The sequence below is a fragment of the Hippoglossus hippoglossus genome, chromosome 23 (assembly GCF_009819705.1).
Source record: "Hippoglossus hippoglossus isolate fHipHip1 chromosome 23, fHipHip1.pri, whole genome shotgun sequence".
Lineage (NCBI taxonomy): Eukaryota > Metazoa > Chordata > Actinopteri > Pleuronectiformes > Pleuronectidae > Hippoglossus > Hippoglossus hippoglossus.
Genome location: NC_047173.1, coordinates 10,906,555 through 10,928,931, shown reverse-complemented (window position 1 = coordinate 10,928,931; position 22,377 = coordinate 10,906,555). Strand labels below are relative to the sequence as shown.

Below are 22,377 nucleotides of genomic sequence, written 5' to 3'. Positions count from 1 at the left end.
AGTCATGCTGCATGATTCAGACCAGATTCTGTTAAGTGATGCAGCTATAGATTAATTTGTTTGCCTCTTTAGCTCCAAAAGAGACAATGATGGATTGGGTGAAAACTAATGACAACACAATAAAACTGATGAATTTATCAAAGTAAATATATCTTTTCATAAGAAGCTGTCACTTCAGGGTATGGAACATATTAACAGAGAGAAAAATATTTAGATGACTATTGAACATAAACTCAAAATCTAGATCTGCATGATTTTAACAGCCTTTTCATCTTCCTCACATTCACCCCATTCTATCACACATTTCTCTTCTACTTCTCAGCACCCTCTTCTTCTCTTCCTTCCTTACTTTCACCCGCCCATGCTCCTCGACCTCGCCTGTCTCCTCTGCTTTCTTTCTCTCTCCTCTGAAGTCAGAACAGTGCTGACAGATAAGTTAAACCCTGTGCCGTGCGATGTTGGAGTGACAGCGCACAAAGCACGTTCCACACCCACAATCACTTCATCAACACCCTAACCTGAATACATAGATATGCATTTACACTGTATTAGAACAGTACAAATACACATTCGCAAACATATACGCATAAATACAGACAAACGCCACATCAGCCTCTTTCTGTCGCACACACACACACACACAGAGATAAGGGGCCTCCGAACCCACCCTGGTCAGTATTTCCATCCTCACATCTCTCTTCTTCCCTATCACCCCTCTCTCTTGTCATCTCTCATACTTTTTCCACCACTTCAGAGCACAAGCGTCGTTCTCCTTTCTGAGTCTTCATCTGGACGATGGCCAAATTGCTCCGCAGCCTTGAATCTGTGCTTATATGTACATGCTCGCACTAAATATACTTGCAAAGACATGCGTTTGTGACGACTTTACTTCCTCCATATATTATGCTGAGCTTAAAGATTGAATTTGATTGTTTGATTAGTTACCCGACAGAGAGTTATTAATGCAAGTTATTCTTATAAGCAAAAATGCCAAAAACCACTGAAACCAGCTTTTAAAATGTGTTTTCTATGTCATTGTAAATGGAATTTGGGGGTTCTGGGCTGCTGGTTGGACCAACACATCAGAAGATTATATTCATGTTACTGGAAGTTGACATTTTATCCACAACTTAAAAGATTTTATGGACATAATTCAAGCTTTATGCTTTTGTAAAATAAACAATAATAAATTAATCATCCAAGTATTATTACATTTACTTTTACTGTTCGCATTACTGAGTTGAGAGTTGAGGCAGGTTGTCAGTCACAGTTTCGTTTTTTCCTCAACAAATACGTGAAGCTTTTCACTCTTCCACTTGAGGGAGCTACTGCCCTTGGTAGTACTGTGGTGCTGGATCAATTCTCTCACCCTGTGGTCACAGGTAATACATTAGTTTGACAGTCACTCTGCCTAATCACCTTTAAACTGGACATCTAGATATTTCTGTTGGTCGCACTGTTTGTGCATCTATCTGCCTCTATAGCTGACTGCATCTCCTTATCAGTTTGGTTTACTCTGGTCACCCCAGCTTACACTAACACACACACACACACCCACACACACACCCACACACACCCACACACCCACCCACACCCACCCACACACTCTGGTTTCTCTCTCTGTCTCTGTCAGGAATGAGAGGAATCTGCAGCAGAAGCAGCAGCTGGCAGGTGGGCCAATGTCCCACGATGCACTGCACGGGGGCACGCTGTGTGCACGCCGTGTGCCACTCACGCCACATTTAAGCTTTCATTGTTTCGGGGGCTCAACAATCACTTTCAAATTCACTGTCACAGGTCCATTCTGTACAGCAGACAGACTGGCACGCTGTTACACACTTGGACAATGACAGGGACACACTTGCCAATTCTCTACAGTGAGTACAGTGGGGGGGCAAAGAGTGAAGCGAGAGACTGACAGACGCTCCTGGTATTGACATGCAAACCACATGTATGCACAGTTTGTAACAGAAACATAGGAAGTAGTCTGAGCTTTGTCAACTTATTCTGTGTTGACCTTGGCTGATGTTACAGTACAGAGTGGTTGAGTTAGAGTCACTGGTTAATGCTGTAACACGGACACATTTTGTACATAATACGAGTCGAGACAAACTAGATGAGCCGCTAACAGCTGCAACTACACTGAAATCATGCTGGGATGTGAAGTGCTTACGACATTTGAATGGATGGAAATAGAAAGCGGCTGCATATTGGTTTGGCGGAGAAGAGAATGCAGACATGTATGTGTGGTTACATGCAATTTTTACACTTCAATAATAAGATGGAGGTGAGTCATCGTCTGTAATGAAAGGCCTCTTCAAAAGCAGTGGACTAAATAGCTGATTGCTGATTGACTGTCTCAGAAAAAAACAGAAAATTGCGGGGAGATAAATTTTGATTACCGTGCAAATACGCTATGCTGGAACTGCTCTTTATTTCTTGAAACAACTGAAAGCATCGTTTATTAACCAGATCCTATTTTTACCTCCGCTAAGGAGGTTATGTTTTTACCTCTGTCCATTTGTTTGTTGGTTTGTCAGCAGGATTACAAAAAAACTACCCATCCGATTTCCAAGAAACTTGGTGGTAGGATAGAATATGGGCCAAGAAAGAACCCATTCAATTTTGGCAAGGATGCGGACAAACTGGGAGATCCAGGAATTTCTTTTCACCGTCTTTAACATTGTGAAATAGGGTGTTTTTAAAATGTTTCATTTATTTCTCAGAGAATAATTCATGAATCTTGATGCAGAAATGTTCAGGGAACTGATATCTATCAGTGTTGCAATTCAGTGCAGATTAAAGTAAAAATCCAGATCTAGCGGATTTAATTGTGGTTTCATAAGGGGACAATTGGGCCTTGGCAGAAGTATGCTCTCTTCTGAGTGACATTCTAGTGACACTTTCCAGCCATATCTACAATATAGCTTCCTTTTTATTCTTCTAATCTGTGTCAAAATGATGTGAGGTAGCTGGCTGAAGAGCAATAGAGGTAAAAATGCATTGCAAGTCTCATGTACTCACGTTTTTAGCGTGCCAGATGTCATGAGCTCGGTGACCAGAACAATACATTTCTTTCCTTTGCATGGCCCCTCCCACGAGTCATAGAAGCGGACAATGTTAGGATGCTGGAGACCCTTCAGCATCCCGGCCTCCTCTTTGAAGCGCTGTCGCTCCGACTTTGACAGCTTGCGATCCTGCACACAGGAAAGAGGAGGAAAGTTAGTCATACATCCACATCAAAAAAGTAAACATTGTTTGTCTGAACTCTGGAGGAAAGAAGCTTTTACCCAAACAAAACATGTTGTTTTGAGAGAACAACATGGTTAAAGTGAGGGTGATTACTATCAAGTGAAGCAGGAAGAGGTTTTAGGGGCGGACAGGAAAGCTAATTAAGACAAGAGAAAAGCAAAATTATACAGAGGGGAGAAATTATGATTCCCCCACAAAACATTAATTTCATTGTTTGACAACAGGATGCAAAATATCTATTTTACTGACGCAGCATCTAAACATGGTATTGACATACAAATTTATATAAAATATGAAGCCACGTACTATCAGAAACATATTCCTTGCCTTTTGTTGTATTATACCTAGCAAAGTGAGCGTACTGCATAAGTGAATTTAAAAGCATGTATAACCCGTCTTTGTATTTTTACTTATTTCTTCATATCTATATTATTGGTGTATGAAAAGCCTTGTGAGACTCGTTGAGAAACTGGTTCTAAAAAAAATTTAAATAAATATATATCAATCTTTAACCAAGTCTTTTTTTAGCCATGGTTAAAGTCCCTGTGTGAAAGCTTGACCGAAACAAGCTAAGAAAAGAAAGTTACAATCAACATTCTTCCATCCTGTGGAAGACGAGCCTCTTAGAAAAGTCTGACACACACACACACACACACACACACACACACACACACACACACACACACACACACACACACACACACACACACACACACACACACACACACACACACACACACACACACACACACACACACACACACACACACAGTTTAATGGGCATTCCAGCTCTACCACCGATAGTTCAATAAATACAGATGCAAAGGGCACTGTGGGTAAGCTGGTTCTTGTAAAGAAGTGTTAGTGCGTGCATTCTTACATGAAAATGTGTGTAAAAGCTGTGGGGCATTCCTGTCTAGTCTGTGTTGTGTGTTTGTTTAAATTTCAGCTTTTTAAGTGTAAGAAAGAAAGTCTAAATAAATCATTTTCAGGGTTTGAAACATGTGAATCTGTTTGGACATCAGGCCAAATGATAAACTGAATTTTATATCTAGATTGTCAGACATGGCTCAGTAGATGCTTCAGACTGGAAAACAAGAGCCCACGGATGAGTGACTCCAGTCCACCTGGGGGCAGTAATGCACCTGTAAGCTGGTTTGCCAACCACCAATAAACCCTTAATAAGAAGAAGGTTTGCATAAACCCAACGTGGTTTAAGCACCAACACTGGACCACTGGAAATCAGCCCAAATCTTATTATTGGTTGGGTCATCATTTACCTCTGTAGGTATCAATTCTTTAGTATTTTCTAATGGACATGAGTGTGTGTGTGCTCCTTTGCTTCTGCCTTTGTGTGTTTGCACAGTGACGTTTCTATTTTCTTCATCATCTCTGTGTCTAACTGTGGCTGACACATCCAGCCCATCAGTGCCCCAATAAAATAAACTAATTCACAGCTGCCTGACAACGGTAAAATAAATTGATGTAACCTCAATACTCCTGCAGTTACAAGTAGGCTGCACTACAAGATTAAAACAAATATGAAAGTGATTTCTAATTAACCCGGACAAGCAGAAATGTGAGCTTTGAGAGGAAATCATGACACACATCTAGAGCATTAATAATGTCTGTGACCCTTTTAGAGGATAACATTGCAGGCAACTGAACAGACAGACTGATCTGCAGACAAACACAGACAGAGCAGCATCATGGTTGGTTTCAGTAAAGATGATAAAATAACTGAAATGCAGAGAGCAAGGAGCAAAAAGAAAGTTCAGTTGAATTAAAGGTAAAAGATCAGACGTTGGATGCTGTTCACCTATTACAGCAACGTTATCACCATGGTATCCAGTTTTTAAAAGAGGTGTACAATGAGGGGCACCTTGAATCTAATTCAACTGTATCATTGTTTAATTCAATAAAGCTATTGAATTTGAATCAAACTTAAAAAAAAGCAAATACATCCAGTGCATTGGTGCAAACCATCTGAGACAAGGAGCATGCTCGCCATCAATCATTCAAATGGTTTAATGCTACCCTCGGTAACTCTCTAACAGAGCCACTGAAGCCCCAAAAAAGGAACCACCCACCGTACCAACCAATCAACAACTCAGCACAGGAGATTGCGGCCGGTCACGGTGAGTGAGTTTTGTGAAATGATATAAAGCTATTAGAAAACCTTGTGAGCTTCGAAGATTAGGACAATCTCCGAGGTGATGATCTCATACTGTCAACTTATATAACCTGTTACACAATATTGTCATTTTGTGTAACATCATCTATATCATATGATTTACACACACACACACACACACACACACACACACAGAAAGAGAGAGAAACTCTTAAAGCTCCAGTGTGTTTTTGAGTGCATTAATGTCTGCAGAATATCTGTGTGTGCAGAATATGTGTGTGTGTGTGTGTGTGTAACAGCTTATCCTTTCATCCTACAGCAACCCTTTTACTGATGATGGCCCATTAGCAACTGACGCACAAAAACACCCATGTACGCTTACTAACCCGCACTCCCGTTCGCCCTCGCTTTCCTCCTTCTGCCTGTTATGATCACGTGACCCGGTGGTCACATGAAAAAAGCCGTACGTCACCTGAGTACCTGGAAGCCAACATTCCATTTCCCAGCAGCACTTAGAAAAGACCCTGACCACCCATATCATTGTTAGACACGTCTCCCCCCCTTTCTTACTCTCCTACTGTAGTGTGTGTGTGTGTGTGTGTGTGTGTGTGTGTGTGTGTGTCCGCATATGTGAGCAGACAGCAAGTCTAGGGGGGCTTCTTATCCATTATTCATTCGTTATGAGTGTTGCTTCTTCATTCTTCTTCATGAATGGGTGCACGTCTCTCACACACACAGTATGTGCTTTATAAGATCTGGAAGTTCCAACAGTCAGAAACCACTTTGTCATTTAACTGGTCTCAGGCATTTGAATTGGTCTATATATGTAAAAAACAAACTGCTGTGAGGATGTGGGTATTTAAAGAATTAATTTGATTTAAGTCTCCTTGTTGAGAGTGGTTGTTTTGTTCTTTCTTTATCCCGTCTTTTCTGCTCCAAGCTTCAAAACATCATGGGACTTGAATTTGTCAGACTCACAAATACGCTCTCGCTCTCCATCTCAGCCTCACTCTGCCTATCTCTCCGTTTTCTTCTCAAACAAACAGGCTCATACAAACATGCACCTAAGCAAGACAAGCCCGTTCACTTCAGCTTCTTATCCAACACTCACACACACACAATTCTTTTTGACATAAGGACTTCTCACGCTCTAAGCCCTGCATTGCTTGCTCACTATCTTCCTCTCACCTATCTGAGGACTTGAAAGAAGCTTCCTATGAATCTCTGACAGTCAGCTCCAAGTTTGTCTGCCCTATTTCTGCATGCCCACCCACATAAAGCCAGGCTGCATGGCAGACAGGCTGGCAGAAACAGAATCTGCAGTGTTAAAAGCGTAATGCAGCTTTACTGCAGGGAGGTTGAAAGCTGAGACCCTCTGATCAACTCATCTAGTCTAGACATCCTACTTTGCTTCAACACTCTGTGATCATCTGCTCTGGTCTGGTCTGCTGCACCCCCCCCCCCCAGCGAGTGAGCAGCACTCACAGCTTCAGATGGCTGAGGTCACAACAAGACAACACAACGAGCGCCAGAATATTACAGTGTAGATGGTTTGTGGGTACCAAACTCCCAGGATGTCAGCTAATGTTCTGAATCTCTCTTGGGGACAGCAGGAGTCTAAGTATAGGATAAATAATTCCATACGATCCGTTTCCCAGGCTTTCCATTAAATAGTATGACCCGAAAAGGGTCAGTGTGTATGTGTAAAGAAGAAACTACAGTGGCTTTCATGTGACATTAAAAAGTCAAAGGCCCTCTCTAGAGGCAGTTTGGTTTGTTCTAATAAATATATACTTATGATCATAATTATGTTATATTCAATTTATGCTAATACATCCCCCTGAACCCCTACACACTGGATGTTGAATCCACAAAATCCTCAGCAACCTTTACTGTTTCACCAGCCATTAGGTTGCACATTAGAGTTTGTCCTCTAACCTGGGACTGGTAGAGGTTATGATTCAACCAGACAAGTAGGGGTATTAAGATCTGGGTATTTCCTTTTTCTCTGGAGAAATACCTATAGGATCACAAGGTTTTCAGCATGCATGTGCTTGTGTTATGTGTATTCAACAACTGAAAGATATCATATGTGCTGAAACTGAGATGCTTCCTCCAAACCTCATTAATACTCCCACGCAGCTGTCATAGGTATAGTGTAACCTTGTGCTAATTTCATTATAGTAATATAACTGGGTCAATTTTCCACCTGTGGCAGTTTGTAGTGTCTGTAGCGCAAAAAATAATTAAAGGATCAAATTATTTTATGCGGTTGGGATTGACAGTGCTCTATTAGGAAGAAATGTCACTCTCCTTAAAAAAATATTACCACATTATCAAAAAATTACAGAATCAGAATACATATGCAGCTACTGTCCAGTTTATTGAGCCTGTTGATGAAAAGCTTTTATTGCTAAAAGCATTTAAAGATCATGCCACAAGATGAAAAAGATGCAGATGCACTCTAAAAATAAACTTTATATAATTAAAAGAGGGAGAGAGATAAACTAGCTGCAGAAGATTTGGAAAGGGCTGCAAAGAAATTGCAGTGAGATGATTTATTTCCCCATGAAACTGATCATCCTGTTTGCCATCATCACTTAAACACCTCCTGGTACCTTAACTGAACCTTCAACTTTGCCTTCTCCAACATGTGTTGTTGACCCAACTCACTTTTAATCCTATTAACCTCACCCAGGCTTTGAAAAAATGTTGATTTGCTGGAGAGAAAAATTAGGACACGTAAATCTTTATCACATCAGGATTCTTGGCTCAGTGAGTGAGCTAATTTGCTTCTGTATACAATAAAGCTCTAGAGTGGTGGTGGATGGGCTCTCATGGTGGTGGATGTGTATGTGTGTGCGCGTATAAGTGCATGAATAGAGTCTTGGTTTGCTCCATTAGGACGTAGCTAAAGTGTATCTCAAACCCCCCACGGTCTGGAAATGCTCTCCCGCAAAGAACCACAACCCCCCCTACAATGCGCGCGCACACACTTGCACACACAAACCTCTCCGAGAACTTTACCACAGCTTGTTATGGTTAGCTGGCATATGAGATACAGAGAGAGAGAGAGAGAGACAGAGAGGAAGAGAGAGAAAGAGAGAGAGACATAGAGGGAGAGAGAGAGAGAGAGCATCTGTTATATATATATAAGAGTGATTAAAAAGTTGATGAATGAGTTCCAGTAACAGTCAGAAAGGAGGAGAGAAAGTGACAGAGACTGATCTCATCATTTAAACAGACGTCGTATCATAGATTTGCCAAAAACCAAAGGAAACACTACGATAAGAGGCCACTTGTTCACACCCTCCTCTTATAACCCCCATGTGTTTGCTTTATCTTTTTTGTCCTCTCCTTCTTGTTTCTCTTTCCGACAGCCTCCCTCGCTCTTTGCTTCTCCATCACCACCCACCCCTTTCACCCCCCTTTCCTTGTTTCTGCTATGGAGGTGGTTTTTGGTTTCCCATCAATCACTGCTCTACATATTGCAGTAACCAGGGCCATGTGTGCATGTGTGTGAACTGTAGTCTGATCTAGTTGTTTCTGAGATACCTACACTATGATTGTCCTTCCTTGTCCTTGAAATATGGTTGTTGATAATGTCAGGATTATATGATTTACTATGTTTTAAATTTTTAAATTTTATTTACTTAACATTTATTAAATGCACTGTTGTCCGGATCGATACTCTGTATCATCTGATACACAAAGTCCAGGTATCAGAATTTGTAATGGGAAGGGAATCATGGCATCATAAGATCTCCAATTAATCACTGTATCTTTGTGTGATTTTCAACAGACACTACAAACAAACCCATTCAACAGGATGGCTTCAATAACAAGCTTTGTGTGTATTTGAATGTGTGTGTGTGTGTGTTGTGAACTCTTCTGTGTTAACAATAGGAGCCATCCCTGCCTGCCACTGACTGTGCACCCTATTGTCTCATTTCTCTGTGCTTGGCTGCACTCACATACAAATACACACACACACCCAACAGACACACACCCACCAACAGACACACAACCACCAACACACCAACACCCAATGTCATTACCCTCTGTTTTTGCTGGTCAAGCCTCATCTCTCCTCACCGCTCCTCTCTCCTCTTCCACAGTCTTCCTCACTCCTCTCCTATCGTTTTCCATCCCATAATTCCCCTCTTTCCGCTCTCCTCTTTATGGGATTCCCCGAGAATACAAGCAGGATGCATTTGGCCTCCCTCCGACATCACACCCCTCAGTTCAGCCACTTGATCCAGTCATCTGGATCCAAGTTAACCACACGTAATATGAGGATAATGAGTGGAACTTCTGGTTTAAAGTTCTCTCCCTCGTAAATCCTTAACGGAAGACTATACCCTGCACAGAGATCACATTATACCCAGAATTATCCTAAATTTGGAGCTAATGCGTAAAATATGTCAGACATCCAAAGTTCACAGAGACAGCTCCCATCAGGTCACCTTAAAGACACAGAGCTTTTCATCAAATGTATCTATGAATGTTTGACCTTCAAGCTGCGGAACGGTTTTCCCTCATTCTCGAGATAATAATCTAATACCAATCTTAGTCTTACATCAGCTGAGCAAACCTGTTCCAACATCTGGAGCTCTAATAAAGCTCCGATTGTGGTTTTGATTGAAATGATAAGCAACAAACAATGGGGTCCTTTGTCGCTCTAACAGAAACAAAGATCCAATGAAATCACATGTCGAAAACAGAGATCCAAAGTTTTTACAGTTTCACATTGGAAAGCTTGTTATTGTTTGCGTCAGCTTCATTATTACATTAGAATTACGATTATTATTGAGATAAATCGTAGACAGGAGATTTGGAGAACTCTGAAATCAACAGATGCAGTGTGATGACCAGGGAATTCATTGTGGAAATAAGTAACAAACACTTAATGTACATATTTTATAAAGAAAAAAAAGCAAGAAAAACTAGTAGTCATTATTTGAAAAAGATTTTAAACAAACAAAATGCCTGTTAATTAAAAAAAATGGCATCTAGTCAAACTATTGTGTGTAATTATTTTGTGTGTCTTTGTTTAATTGCTTTGGCAGTAAAACACACTTTGAGCTATAGAAAATATTCATTTGAAACATGAGAAGTTTCGAACATAATGACTGTCATAGATCAGCATTCCTGTCGGCCTTGAAGGGACCAAAAAGGCTTTGAACTTTAAGGTTCTGACCCTTTTTCAGAAGGGGCCACATCGTGCTGCTGCAGCAGTGTGAGAGAGTAATGGAGTTGAGTTTATGATGAAGCTAAACCAGTGGTCAGCCAGCAAAGAGAGTTTCTCTATTGGCCATTGCATTTTAGATTTTTTTGTTGGTTTTGGTTGGTTATTTTCTGTAGATGACAAATGCCAGTATTGCCAATATAGAGTGTGTATAAAGATGGACGACATGAAAGTTCCCCATGTCATCTTGCTCGCCCCCTGGAGGCTGGCTGCAGTATAGGGCATAAACCCTGTTTCTAACTATTTTGCAGCCTTTTATTAATACACTCAAAATAATGTATGGATGAGCACAAAGTAGAAGAGAACCAAACAGTTAAAAGGGCTGGAAATGGTTGACATTAGGCAGAATGTAAACATGTGATGTCATGGTGTCATGCATATGCTAATTAGCGAATTGCAGTTCCACAAGTACATTCTCAATATTGCTCATTGACTATACATCGTCCAGCAATATAATAGATTTTGACTGGTGTGTGTGTGTGTGTGTGTGTGTGTGTGTGTGTGTGTGTGTGTGTGTGTGTGTGTGTGTGTGTGTGTGTGTGTGTGTGTGTGTGTGTGTGTACCAGCCTCTCTGTTAACACATCATAAACAAACACATCACAGAAGCTGATAGGTTGATGGGCACGATCCATTCCCCATGTGTCCGCTGCTCAGGACATTTAAAATCGTTTCCATCTGAATAACATCTGAGATTAAAATAACAGCACTACTGAGCAGGTCTGGAGCAAAAAGAAACATCCCATATGTTGTAGGGGGATCATGGACAAAATCCCTACTAAAGCCCACTAAAATACCAACAGATGCTACCGGGAGTTCATTACCAAGAAACAGTATATACCCCTGCCTGTGTGCCGTTATGTGGCATGTGTTTCTCTGTGCAAGTCTCCCTGGTTTCCAGAGGGTGTGAATGACGTCTTATAGCTTTTCCAGTAACTGATGATCTAACAGAAGGGTTAGGGCCAGTGTTCGAGAGAGGACGAGGGCAGTCTCAGATAAAACTATTACATAATCTGAGAGGACTATCCTTTTACACTCTGTTAAATGCGGACCTCCACTATTCACGCCCAAGCGGAACTTTAGCTCTTCTCAGGTTTCACTTTAAAGAGCATCAACAGCCATAGGCATCTAATCACGTAGCAGTACTTTATTTGTCGAAAATACTTCTGCAAACAATATGGATGCTCTAATTACGCAATTAGCTAGATGTTACACCGAGTGTGGGGAACAGACATCAGCACTTTAATGATGGTGTTCCACACGCTCATCTTTGGTGTGTGTTATACTTTACTTAGAACATACTTTTAACTTTTTAACCATTTTACATCAATAAGAAAATTGTCATATCTTCATACAGTTATACTTTATGCAAAGAATATTTGAAATTCACTGAGTCTCAGTCCTACAGCAGTACTGGCCTGAAAATGTCTCATCAGTGACACAGCGATAGAGCAGAACATTAGCAAACCTCCACGAGTGAGGCTTGGATCGCATTCAAGCCTGAGAGCAAACTAACCAATCCCAACATAAACCCGACAGGCATTTAATGCAGTTAATGTAAGCAGCACTGAGTTTGTGTTACCCTCTCTCTGACACTCAAGCTTATTGCTTAATTGTTTTCCCTGATTATAGACACATGCTTTGTAAAAAAGCCACAGAGAAACGCACCTAAAAAAATAATAGAAGAATAAAAACCTTTGAAAGCTTTTGTTGGCCAGCAAGAATACACAAAGGTGACTAACAGTGATTGAAGATATAACTTTGTTAGAACTCTCATCACACTTCATAATTAAAAACTCGTTTTTATTTTGATTGATTAACATGACCACTGACTAGACATGCTACAGAGACGCCCTGACACTTATTCTTATTACTTCTTACCTTTTTAAACCAGCAACAACCATCATTTAGGAGCTTTTACATAAAACTGACATTTCTAGGTCACAGACAGAGAGGCAAGGCAAGTAATTAAAGCTGTGATGAATATTCAAAGAACTCAATATTTATGCTCTGTCAACCTTACAACTATTTTAGTGAGAGTAACCAACTGTGTGTTTACATGCACACAGCTTGACGTTGGCACAAACACACCGACTAAGAATACTACACACTATGTCAGTGATGCGTGTGCGCCTGTGCTGTGGTCTGGTTTTTAACTCCTCCACAAACCCTGAGGTTGTCAACAGATTAGCAGAAGCCCTGAAGGACACACACTCAAACACAAATGTAAAAGGACTAAGGATGTCACGAGAACCAATACCTCGGAACCAAGTCGATTCCAAACTTTTAAAAACGTCACGGTGCTCTTTTTGTACAGTAACAGCAGTACCGAACAATTCCGAGCCGCCACTGCAGAATGGTTGCCGCCGCTGCTGCTTCGGCATTGGTATGTTAGCAGTTTTATAATGTCAATAGTATTTTCTATTTATTTATTACTTGAAGGCTACATAGCCACTGTTTTTTGTATGTTCAAATATATTTATGAAGGAAATGGTGTTGAAGTAAATGGGATTTATTGTTTTGTTTTTGTATTTTTGGGAATCACGGAAATTTCATGGTATCAATATTGACTACTACATTTTTGGTATTGTGACATCCCTCATAAGAACAAACTCCCATGCGCTTGTGCCTAAATACACATCATTCACCTCCCAGCTTTACAAAAACATAAAAGGGGGATTAGCTTATGTCAAGAGAAAAGCTGTAGAGACAAGATGGAGAGAGAGCTAGAAATGGTGGAAACTATTTATGGCAACTTCAAATTTATGAGTCACCTCTGCTTTTACCTCCTTCTTTCTTCCCTCCATATATCTGTGCCCCCTTCTGTCTTTCAGTCTAGGTCTCTCTGCCCTTTTCCCTCCCCTCACGGTGGCCTATATTTCCTTGGCAGCTGGTTAGTTGAGACGAGGGAGAGCAACTGATTTAGGCTCCAGCTCTGACAGGGTAACCAGAGAAGTTAAACAGATACAGGCTACCAACGGAGCCCTGCACCAGAGGCTGAAGTAATCTGTGACAGACAACTGGACGGGCTCCAGAAACGTCCAGCAGCTAAACGCTGTGTGTATGTTGAGTGTGCAGGTTTGTGTGCATTTCTCTGACTGACGACTGACTGAGGTTTTGGGGTTAATTTGTTCCAGATGAGAGTTCATTACTGCTAAAGCACCCAGTTACAAGAAATTAACCTAGTTTTCCTCTTACTTTTGTCTCTATCTTGCACATGCATGCACATATAATTTAAAACTGACATGTAAGAACTAAGAAATATTTGAAATCATCTAATATTACAAATGGCTACATTGTGTATACTCCACACTCACAATCCTGAAAATGCATAGAGAAATATGCAACAGAATGATCCCTAGATTAATGTATAAATAATCATGTAGCGTGTACAGATGCAAACACGACCGACAAAACAGGGTAGGGAAATGAGGAGGAGGGGTGAGAGCAGAAGTGAGGACGGAAGTGAGGTTAGAGGAAAAGGAAATGGGGATATTTGTCCTCTGAAGTCTTTCCTGCTAGGATGACATACACAATGCAGAAATGTTCCATAGCCTACAGTAGGTACTCTTTCTGCCCAATAACAGGCAAAGTAATAGCCTCACGGTTAATGACAGTTCATAGAGAACTCAAGGTAACTAGACATGATAAAACTTTAATTGACAGCAAAAGTCCGGCTAACCATGACAGCTACAGGAGATCTATTTAGGAAGAGGAGGGAACGTTTCGTATGCTATATTATGAAGTTATGCACAAAATGTATTTGCATATTCCTGCAAATGTCCTGCAACACAAACAAACAGCTCAAACAGACACTCAAAGAAAACCCATTGACAATGAGGTAAATACTTCCAGGCAGAAGGTACATGAGTGATGGCTAAAAAGAAAAAACATAAGATCCTATACATTCACTGAACGAAGGTTTAAAATTAAAATGCTACAAACGTCATCAAATATCTCAGCATATTGAATTTCCCACCGAGAATAGAATGAATGTCCGCCATGTGTTTTGTTTTAACAAGAGAGAAGCCAGCAGCGCATCTAGTAATTCTAGTAATGCTACGTAAAAAATGAAGGAGGAGAGGAAGGGAGGTTAGATCACATGACACAATGATGCAATACAGTGAGAACATCGTACGCACGCACACACACACACACACGGTGTAGGGTTACTGCAGAGGTGCCTGTCTGTCTCTGTAGTGCCTCTCTGAGAGACAGAGGTCAATGTCACAGGACTGAGTCACCCTAACGCTTACATCCACTAGAAACACACGCTGCCTTTGTCAAGAAAAATAATCACTCCACGAGCACGCTGGACTGACAGGGAGGGATGATGCTGCTGCTGCTGGATGAAAACTCAATTGTTTTCCGATTCCGATTTTTTGTGAAAGTTAAATTTTAGATCTCACAAGAGTGTTCATTTAGTGAGAGAAGAAAAACCGCAGTACTAGGAGGCAAGACATCTGTGAGGTGAGGTTCAAGACCAGCAGGAGGAGACGATGACAGATGTTAACGGCTGATCATTAGTGGAGAGAATGAGAGCTAAAAGGAGGTAGGAGAGGATGTGTTGGAGGATGGGACTTTGAGGAGAAGAGGCCTGAAAGAGGGGGTGAGAGGAGGTGGGAGGGAAGACGGTGCAGATAATGAGCTGTCAATTGAAACAAAAGCAAAATTGTATAGCTTCATAATGAGCCTCGTTCTCTGGAAAGATAAATGTAATAATGACAACGAGGCCTCACTACGCCAATTCAAACAATGAAATGAACGTTTTCCTGACTAAACTTTTACTTTACTCCTGACCAAACTTTATACCCTGCAACCACAAGTCCAGATTAAAACTTTGAACAAAGACGCTTTTGTTAAGAAAAAGTTTTAAGTTTTTTTTTTTATAAAGCGATGCCTGAAGTTGGCACAAAATGAATTCCCCTTCTAACTTAGAGCTCCAGTTCCAATACTCAAATATAGTTTGTATTTAAGAAAATTTGGAAATTGTGATGAAAACCACAAGAAATCGTGAGGGGCAGAGTAGCCAATAGTTGAACTGAGACAACCATAAGTTCTAAAATAGAGTATAGGTATCTAAAATGTATCGATGGACGACTCTGCACTCGATGCAGTGACAGAACATTTTCAAGTTTTCTGCTACGTTCATCGTTTAAGCGGTTTTCCACTGCTGAATAATTACAACCACTGCAGCTTCAGGATCAGGACAGATGCACATTAAAAGGTCCAGTCGTCCTCCTCACTCTTCGCTGACCTGCGCTAACAATAAACGTCATCACTAATCAGAAGTTATTAGGACACAACGTTTACTTTGTGTTTGTTTGATTGGCTCTAGAGCTTATGAGACATGTTTAAACCTGCTACACACAACACAAGACGTAAAGTGGCGTGCAAAGCCGGGACATCGGGGTTACAGTGACCGTAACGATCCAGAGTCAAGATCTGAAATCATCGATTAATAACTAAATTCATGTGATTATCAGTTTGTGTGTAAAGAGGGTCAGAGTTACACACACACACACACACACACACACACACACACACACACACACACACACACACACACACACACACACACACACACACACACACACACACACACACACACACACACACACACACACACACACACACACACACACACACACACACACACAAGCTCAAGAAACAAGTGAGTTTTGTTATTTCACCTGCCTCTGCTTTGGTGAAATGGTTGGCAGACTTTCTCATGAGGAGAGAAGCAAAATAATTACAATAATGTAAAGCTCTGTCGCCTCTCAAAAGAAAGACTGTAATCGGCCACAAAGTACATGTGGCTACAATTAGCTTCACAAAGATTGGTACAATAGCCGAGCTCCCATCGCTGTCACTGTGCTCGCACGCATGCACACACCCACTTATACCAGTGTCAAAATCAAGAGTGCGCACACACACCTACCCATGTGAACTGTAACAAAAACTCTAGTCGTGTTACACCCAATCTTTCACCTGAATGTGTGACAGTAAAAGTGGTGTCCAACTTTCTGTCTGCGGAACAAAGAAAACAAAGAGCGATGATCCCATGATTTCCAAGCCCAGGTTATTGCTGCTTAAAATATCCACACAATGAAGTATGAGATAACATAAGGCTCAGGCCAACGAAGTAAGAGGATGATGCGGATTAAGACACTGAAGCTGCTTTTCTTTCCATGTGTCAGACTTGTAAAGAAATTTAAATTTTCCCACAGCAATGTTTAATTCTCTAAAATGTGAGACAAGAAAAAGTCTAAACCATCAAATGTCTGGCATTTTTCCATTGAAAAAGGGTAATAAATCAATTACCAAAATAATATTTAAAGTAACTAATAGAGAAATCTTTTCAGGTCCTGATCAAACATCTGATATCTATTTGGGTGTGTGTGCAAAACATTACTGTAACAACAAGTGCAAAAGGAAGAGATTGTTTTCCCTGTGACCAATCATCATCGCACATAAAATACATGACATCGGTCAAAATGTTCCAGACGGGGCCCGAACAGAAAAAGAGGGGGGGGCAATGTCAACAGAACTGCCTCAACTAGACTTTATGGCTGACATAAAAACACACAAAAGCTCAATTGCACACACACACACAGGCTACGTCACGCTGCAGGAGGTTTATGGGAGGTCAAAACAACAGGTTGCAGCCAGAGGGAAGAAGAGAGTAGGTAAGAACGTTAGAGAGTAAGAGGTAAACATGTAATTATAAAGTATAAAGACACAGTCGCACACACTCAGGCAAACACTTCATGTGTGGGTGCAGCTAAAGGATGCGTTGCTGCAGCAGGATGTTTGCATTGATGAACACATTTGGTTTCTGAAAGTCAGTTTCACTATTGCCTGTTCAAACAGCTTCTGTGCACAAATACACGTTATGTGACAACAAGCAGCGATTCACATTGAAGTCTGACAGAGATGAGAGATGTGTTTGTGTACTCTGATATGATCCTGGTGGCTGGCCATAAACCCCAGCCCCTCCATGTTATGTTATGGTTTTGTTCCTGGATAGTGGGAGGAAGTGGGGACGCATCGTCCATCTTTATTTACATCTGTGGTTAGATCCACCAACTTCAAAAGGCTCCTCACACCTGCCAAAACTCAATGCTGTTGCCAACACATGCAGCAGCATCAAAGTGCATGAACGCTGTGGTTGGAGGTCCATGGTAAATCAACGTCTGAAAAAAATCTATCAAATCGGGCATCTCTTCAAAAAGCCCTTAGTGCATCATGGGCACAGGGAATCAAACTTCTATCCATCATATCCTCTAAAGAACATCACTGCTGTGGTCCAACCGCTCAGGAGGGAATGTAAAACCCTGACCAGATGAGGAACAAAGGAAAAACACCAGTCACACACCTGATGATAGAACGATGCAGAGGTGCGTTCACGATGACAGGCTGCTGCGACTGTGCACTGACATAGTTCACTGACAGGTGCTGCTTTGACTCTGTACACTGCAGTAACTTGTCAGTATCTAGATATCAATAAACAATGCTGCCATAAAAATACTTTTTAAATGATGTGAGCTGGTGGAGTGATTGTTTGCAAATCTGTCGTACTGTAATGCTGTCAGTCATCCACAGTCTGTTTATCTATCCTAACTGTAACAGACTATTATACAGAAAAAAAAAACATACTCTAACAACTAGTATGACCAGTTTACCTGCCAGGAGTGAATTCAAAGCTGAACCAGGGTCATGGTTGAAAAAAACAAAACAAATACAGGCGGCCCACCCAAAAAGCAAGACTGGTTAAAAGCATGGTGTATTTAAGGTGTTGCCAGTGAATCATAATTTACATTCTGATATTTTCAATACTTTTTGATCTGGATTACACATTTAAGTACTGTTGTTTTATTTCTGTGACTGTTGTTGATTATATACCTGCAGGTGTTTTACAATAAAAGCTGTCCTTCGGAACTTTTAAGAACTTTTTTTAAGTTACAGAAAGTGTTTCATATTGGAAGCGTAATGCTGTAACTTTAACAGGGAAGAGAGGAGAGATGAAAACAAGACTTTCTACTACAATATGACCAATTATACTCATCAAACAGACAAATTAGAAATAAAGTCCTTCCTCTGATAAGTCTGTTTGAGGAACTACGGTGTCACAGTGGTGATCTCATTATGACAACAATGGATAAATCTATAGGTAATAGAAATCTGTACCTTTAAAATGAATCCAGAGTGTACCGTGTACAGTATGTCCAGAATGTACAGAATAAACACAAACATGAGCTCGTTCTTTGTGTGCGTCAAGTATGTTATCTCTCTGAATCTTAAGGAAGAGATGTAGAGAAAACAGATAAGTAGATAAAGAGAGAGGAAACAGTCATACACGTAGGAGCAGACAAAGGAAACTCAGGAGCAAAACACTAATTTACTGAGGTTTTCATGTTTTCTTACTGAAAACCATCTGCCTCTTCAGTTCAGCACAGAGCCAACAAACAGCAATAATGAGAGTGATGAGGGATTGGCATGGACACGCACACACGCACGCAGAATTGACTATGAGATTGAATGCTCACATCCTGTGAAGTCAGCACAGGACTTCAGATATGAATCATGTGTTTGGTACGTTCTTTTTCTTTCTTCTTCTCGTTCTTCTTCTTCTTCCTCCATCTGTCCCGGTTAATCTATCATCATTGAGAGGCTCTCCCCTAATGGATCCCTGAAGTGACCCAAACGCTGACCCTAAATCTGACCTCAGACCCGTCAATGAGACCCTCAATCCTTCTCTTTGTGTGTGAATGCCTGTGTACGAGTGTGCATGTGTGTTTCCAAGAATCTCTGTGTGTGAATGCATTAGTGTGGATGATTGCACGTGTGTTTATTACTTATGAACTCTGGACAATGTCCGGAATAGCACAGCAGCACAAAACCAGAGATTTCCATGTCTGACGCATAGTCACTTACTGGAAATACTCTGTTTAATATTGGCGAGGGGTGGTGCGTGCAGAAGAAATTATAAAGACGTCAACATGCCTACTAGCAAACCATGACCCACTCAATACACACATGGGCTCATACATCTACACTCTATACCTGGGAGGTGCCAGGGTAAAAGTCTGCTTAATGTCCAGTTCAACTGATTTGCTTTCACAGATTCATCTCCCCTGAGTAATTACTAGGTAAGTTCATTATCATCATGCATGCGTGAAAGCAGCATGCTTACTGCATACTGTATTTGCACATGTATATTTACATAGATGTGTGTTATTGTGCCAGGCCTTGTGGAAATGTGTTCGTATATCCTTCTGTATTTACAGTTACTGTGAAAACCATCTGTCTGTATCTGCTGTTATGAACATGCATCAAATGGACAAGATGAAGGCAGACAGTCTGTAGTGCAAATAGAAACAAGCCGGAATAACAGTGGGCAACAAATGTTCTCTGTAAAATGTTCAAATTAATTATATTTCTTCAAGTAGTTGCCACCAGAATGAAAATAGCAAAGAAACCATAGGCTGAATATAAACGTAGACTTATACTCTGTGTCCGAAAAGTGAAGCTAATGCAGATGTGCCTGAAACCTGAATTCTCTCAAGTGACCAGCAGAGGGAGTCTCCACTGGTTGCAAAAAAATCGTTTTTATAGACGTAACACTATGACCCTACTACATACAATGTTTATGGTTTTAATCTCTAGTCTTCTTCAACACAGAAGGATGGACATTTTGTAAATTATGGTGCGATTTAGAATAAAATAGATGATAAAGCACGGTGTGCATCGGGGCGTGCCGTGGATACCTTGCGACTCACAATGAGTACCGTCCAATGGGTGCATGTCGCTGACGTAGATGGGCATGAAGTGTCTGCATGGTCTCAAGCACGCTCATCCCCCACTCCTCCAAATATGATTACTTCTGGTTTAAAAAAACAAAATGGTGCTGGACAAAATGCCAAACTCAAGGATTCCGAGTGGCTGTCTACATACAAATGGTTGATGTCACGGTGGGTCGAAACCTGACTGAAACAAGTAGTCAATTAGTCACTGTAGTCAGTCAATTACTGAAGTAAGAATACTACAATATTGAGATGAAGAGACATATGTACAATTGACACGGAGACACTGGGTTAAACCTGGGAAACTGAACATTTCATTTCATGGACCTTTGAAACTTAGTCAAGTTGCCACACAGTGTTGAGTTTTACAACACAACCATGTTCACATGGAAACAGTGTTTTTTGTCTAAAAGATCAATCAATGCATAGCCAGCTCAAATGAATACAACAACTCTAAAAAGCACATTTAAGAAATAAAACTTGGAATGTATTTTTTCCCGAGCCATGTGGCAGACATATTCCTCTGGTTTACCACTGAACCGTCCTTTTGCAACAGCTGATATTAATGGAGATAAGCTAAACTGTGCCAGAGAGCTCTTTAACTTCTGAACACGTTTCTTGTGCCAGATAACTGAGTGTGTTTTTGGTCAATGAAGTAAGAAAAATAAACTTGGTCATAAACATGGTCACTGACAGATGTCTCTGTGTCTTGAACGTCTGCTGAGACTTCACAGTCGTACATTGATCTTCACCTATACAACCACTGGAGCGGCGCAAGAGCAGTAGGACGTTACGTGAGAGTGTAAAGCTTGATGAATGGAGGCCATGATTGTTCATGGCCTCAATTCAGGGAAGACACTCACACACAGAGTTTACTGGGGTGAGAGTAATTTGAATATGATCCAGATGCCTTGAAGAGAAGAGGTCCTCTAAGGAGACTAGTGAATGTAAATAAAAAGGCAGAATATGAACTATCAGAAATGTGAATCATGTGCTTCTGTTTCCGCTGCTATGCTGCTAACACCTCCAGCCCACGAGATTTCTATTTATAGATGGAGAGAGAGAGAGAGAGAGAGAGAGAGGAGACAAAGAACGAGAGTGAGGGAGAGCAGTAAGAAAGAGAAGTTCAGAGAAACAGCATAACACAGAGAAGATAGAAGGAAGAGAAGCGAAAGACAGTAGTAAAAAGACACAAAAGGGAAAGCAGTGCGGAGAAAAATTATCAGTTGAAGGGTGAGAGTTGCAGACAGAGGAGATAAACAGAGAGAGGAGCAGAAAAGAGAGAGAAAACATAAAAAGATGAACAAATTGAGTGTGCACCAGACTGAGAAAATAGCAGGGTCAACCTGCGGTCGCCTGGAGGATGGCTAGAATGACAAGTACAAAAATATGGAAAGAGCAATAGAAATACAAGAGGAGAAGCTGGGGTGGAACATGTCTAATAGTTTTTGCTCCTGAAAACAGCGAGGTTGTCTGCCAACAAAGAACATGAGATGACAGGTTCTTTTGGAAACCACTTGTTTTGTTTGCATCAAGATTCAACCTGTTTAATTTAATGAAACCATGTTTCCCAAATAAGTACATTCTATCTTTGGCTGCAATTGCCTGGGAGGGGGTTGTTATGCCAAGATGAAACGGTAAAAACTTTCTGGATTGATTGATGTTCCGCTGCAGGATTTCTTCGGCTGCTCCCAATGGCCAGTCCTACAAGTAACGATATATGAGGTTACCTGGATATAAAATTACCTCCATCAGGACAGGTTTTGTCTCTAGCCACAAATAAACACAATAAAAGAAGTTACCGACACATTCGCACCTTGCATTCATGAACACACCCACAAAAACATTTTCACACACCCATTCATACACAAATGCTGAATCTGTCTTTTGAAGCTTCACAGTTTGCTCCCTAATGGTAAACAGAAACCGGAACAAAAGCA

The 22,377-nt window shown here is 40.9% G+C and overlaps 1 protein-coding gene across 17 annotated transcripts in view; it reads right to left on the bottom strand.

Annotated features, from left to right (window-relative positions):
* Nucleotides 1-22,377, bottom strand: part of wnk1b (WNK lysine deficient protein kinase 1b) — an 83,419-nt gene that overhangs the window by 40,464 nt on the left and 20,578 nt on the right. For all 17 annotated transcript variants that reach the window (XM_034578471.1, XM_034578460.1, XM_034578464.1 and 14 more), the window contains exon 3: nucleotides 3,025-3,197. In XM_034578471.1, coding sequence (XP_034434362.1) covers nucleotides 3,025-3,197 — 173 coding nt within the window. The remainder of the gene's footprint in view (nucleotides 1-3,024; nucleotides 3,198-22,377) is intronic.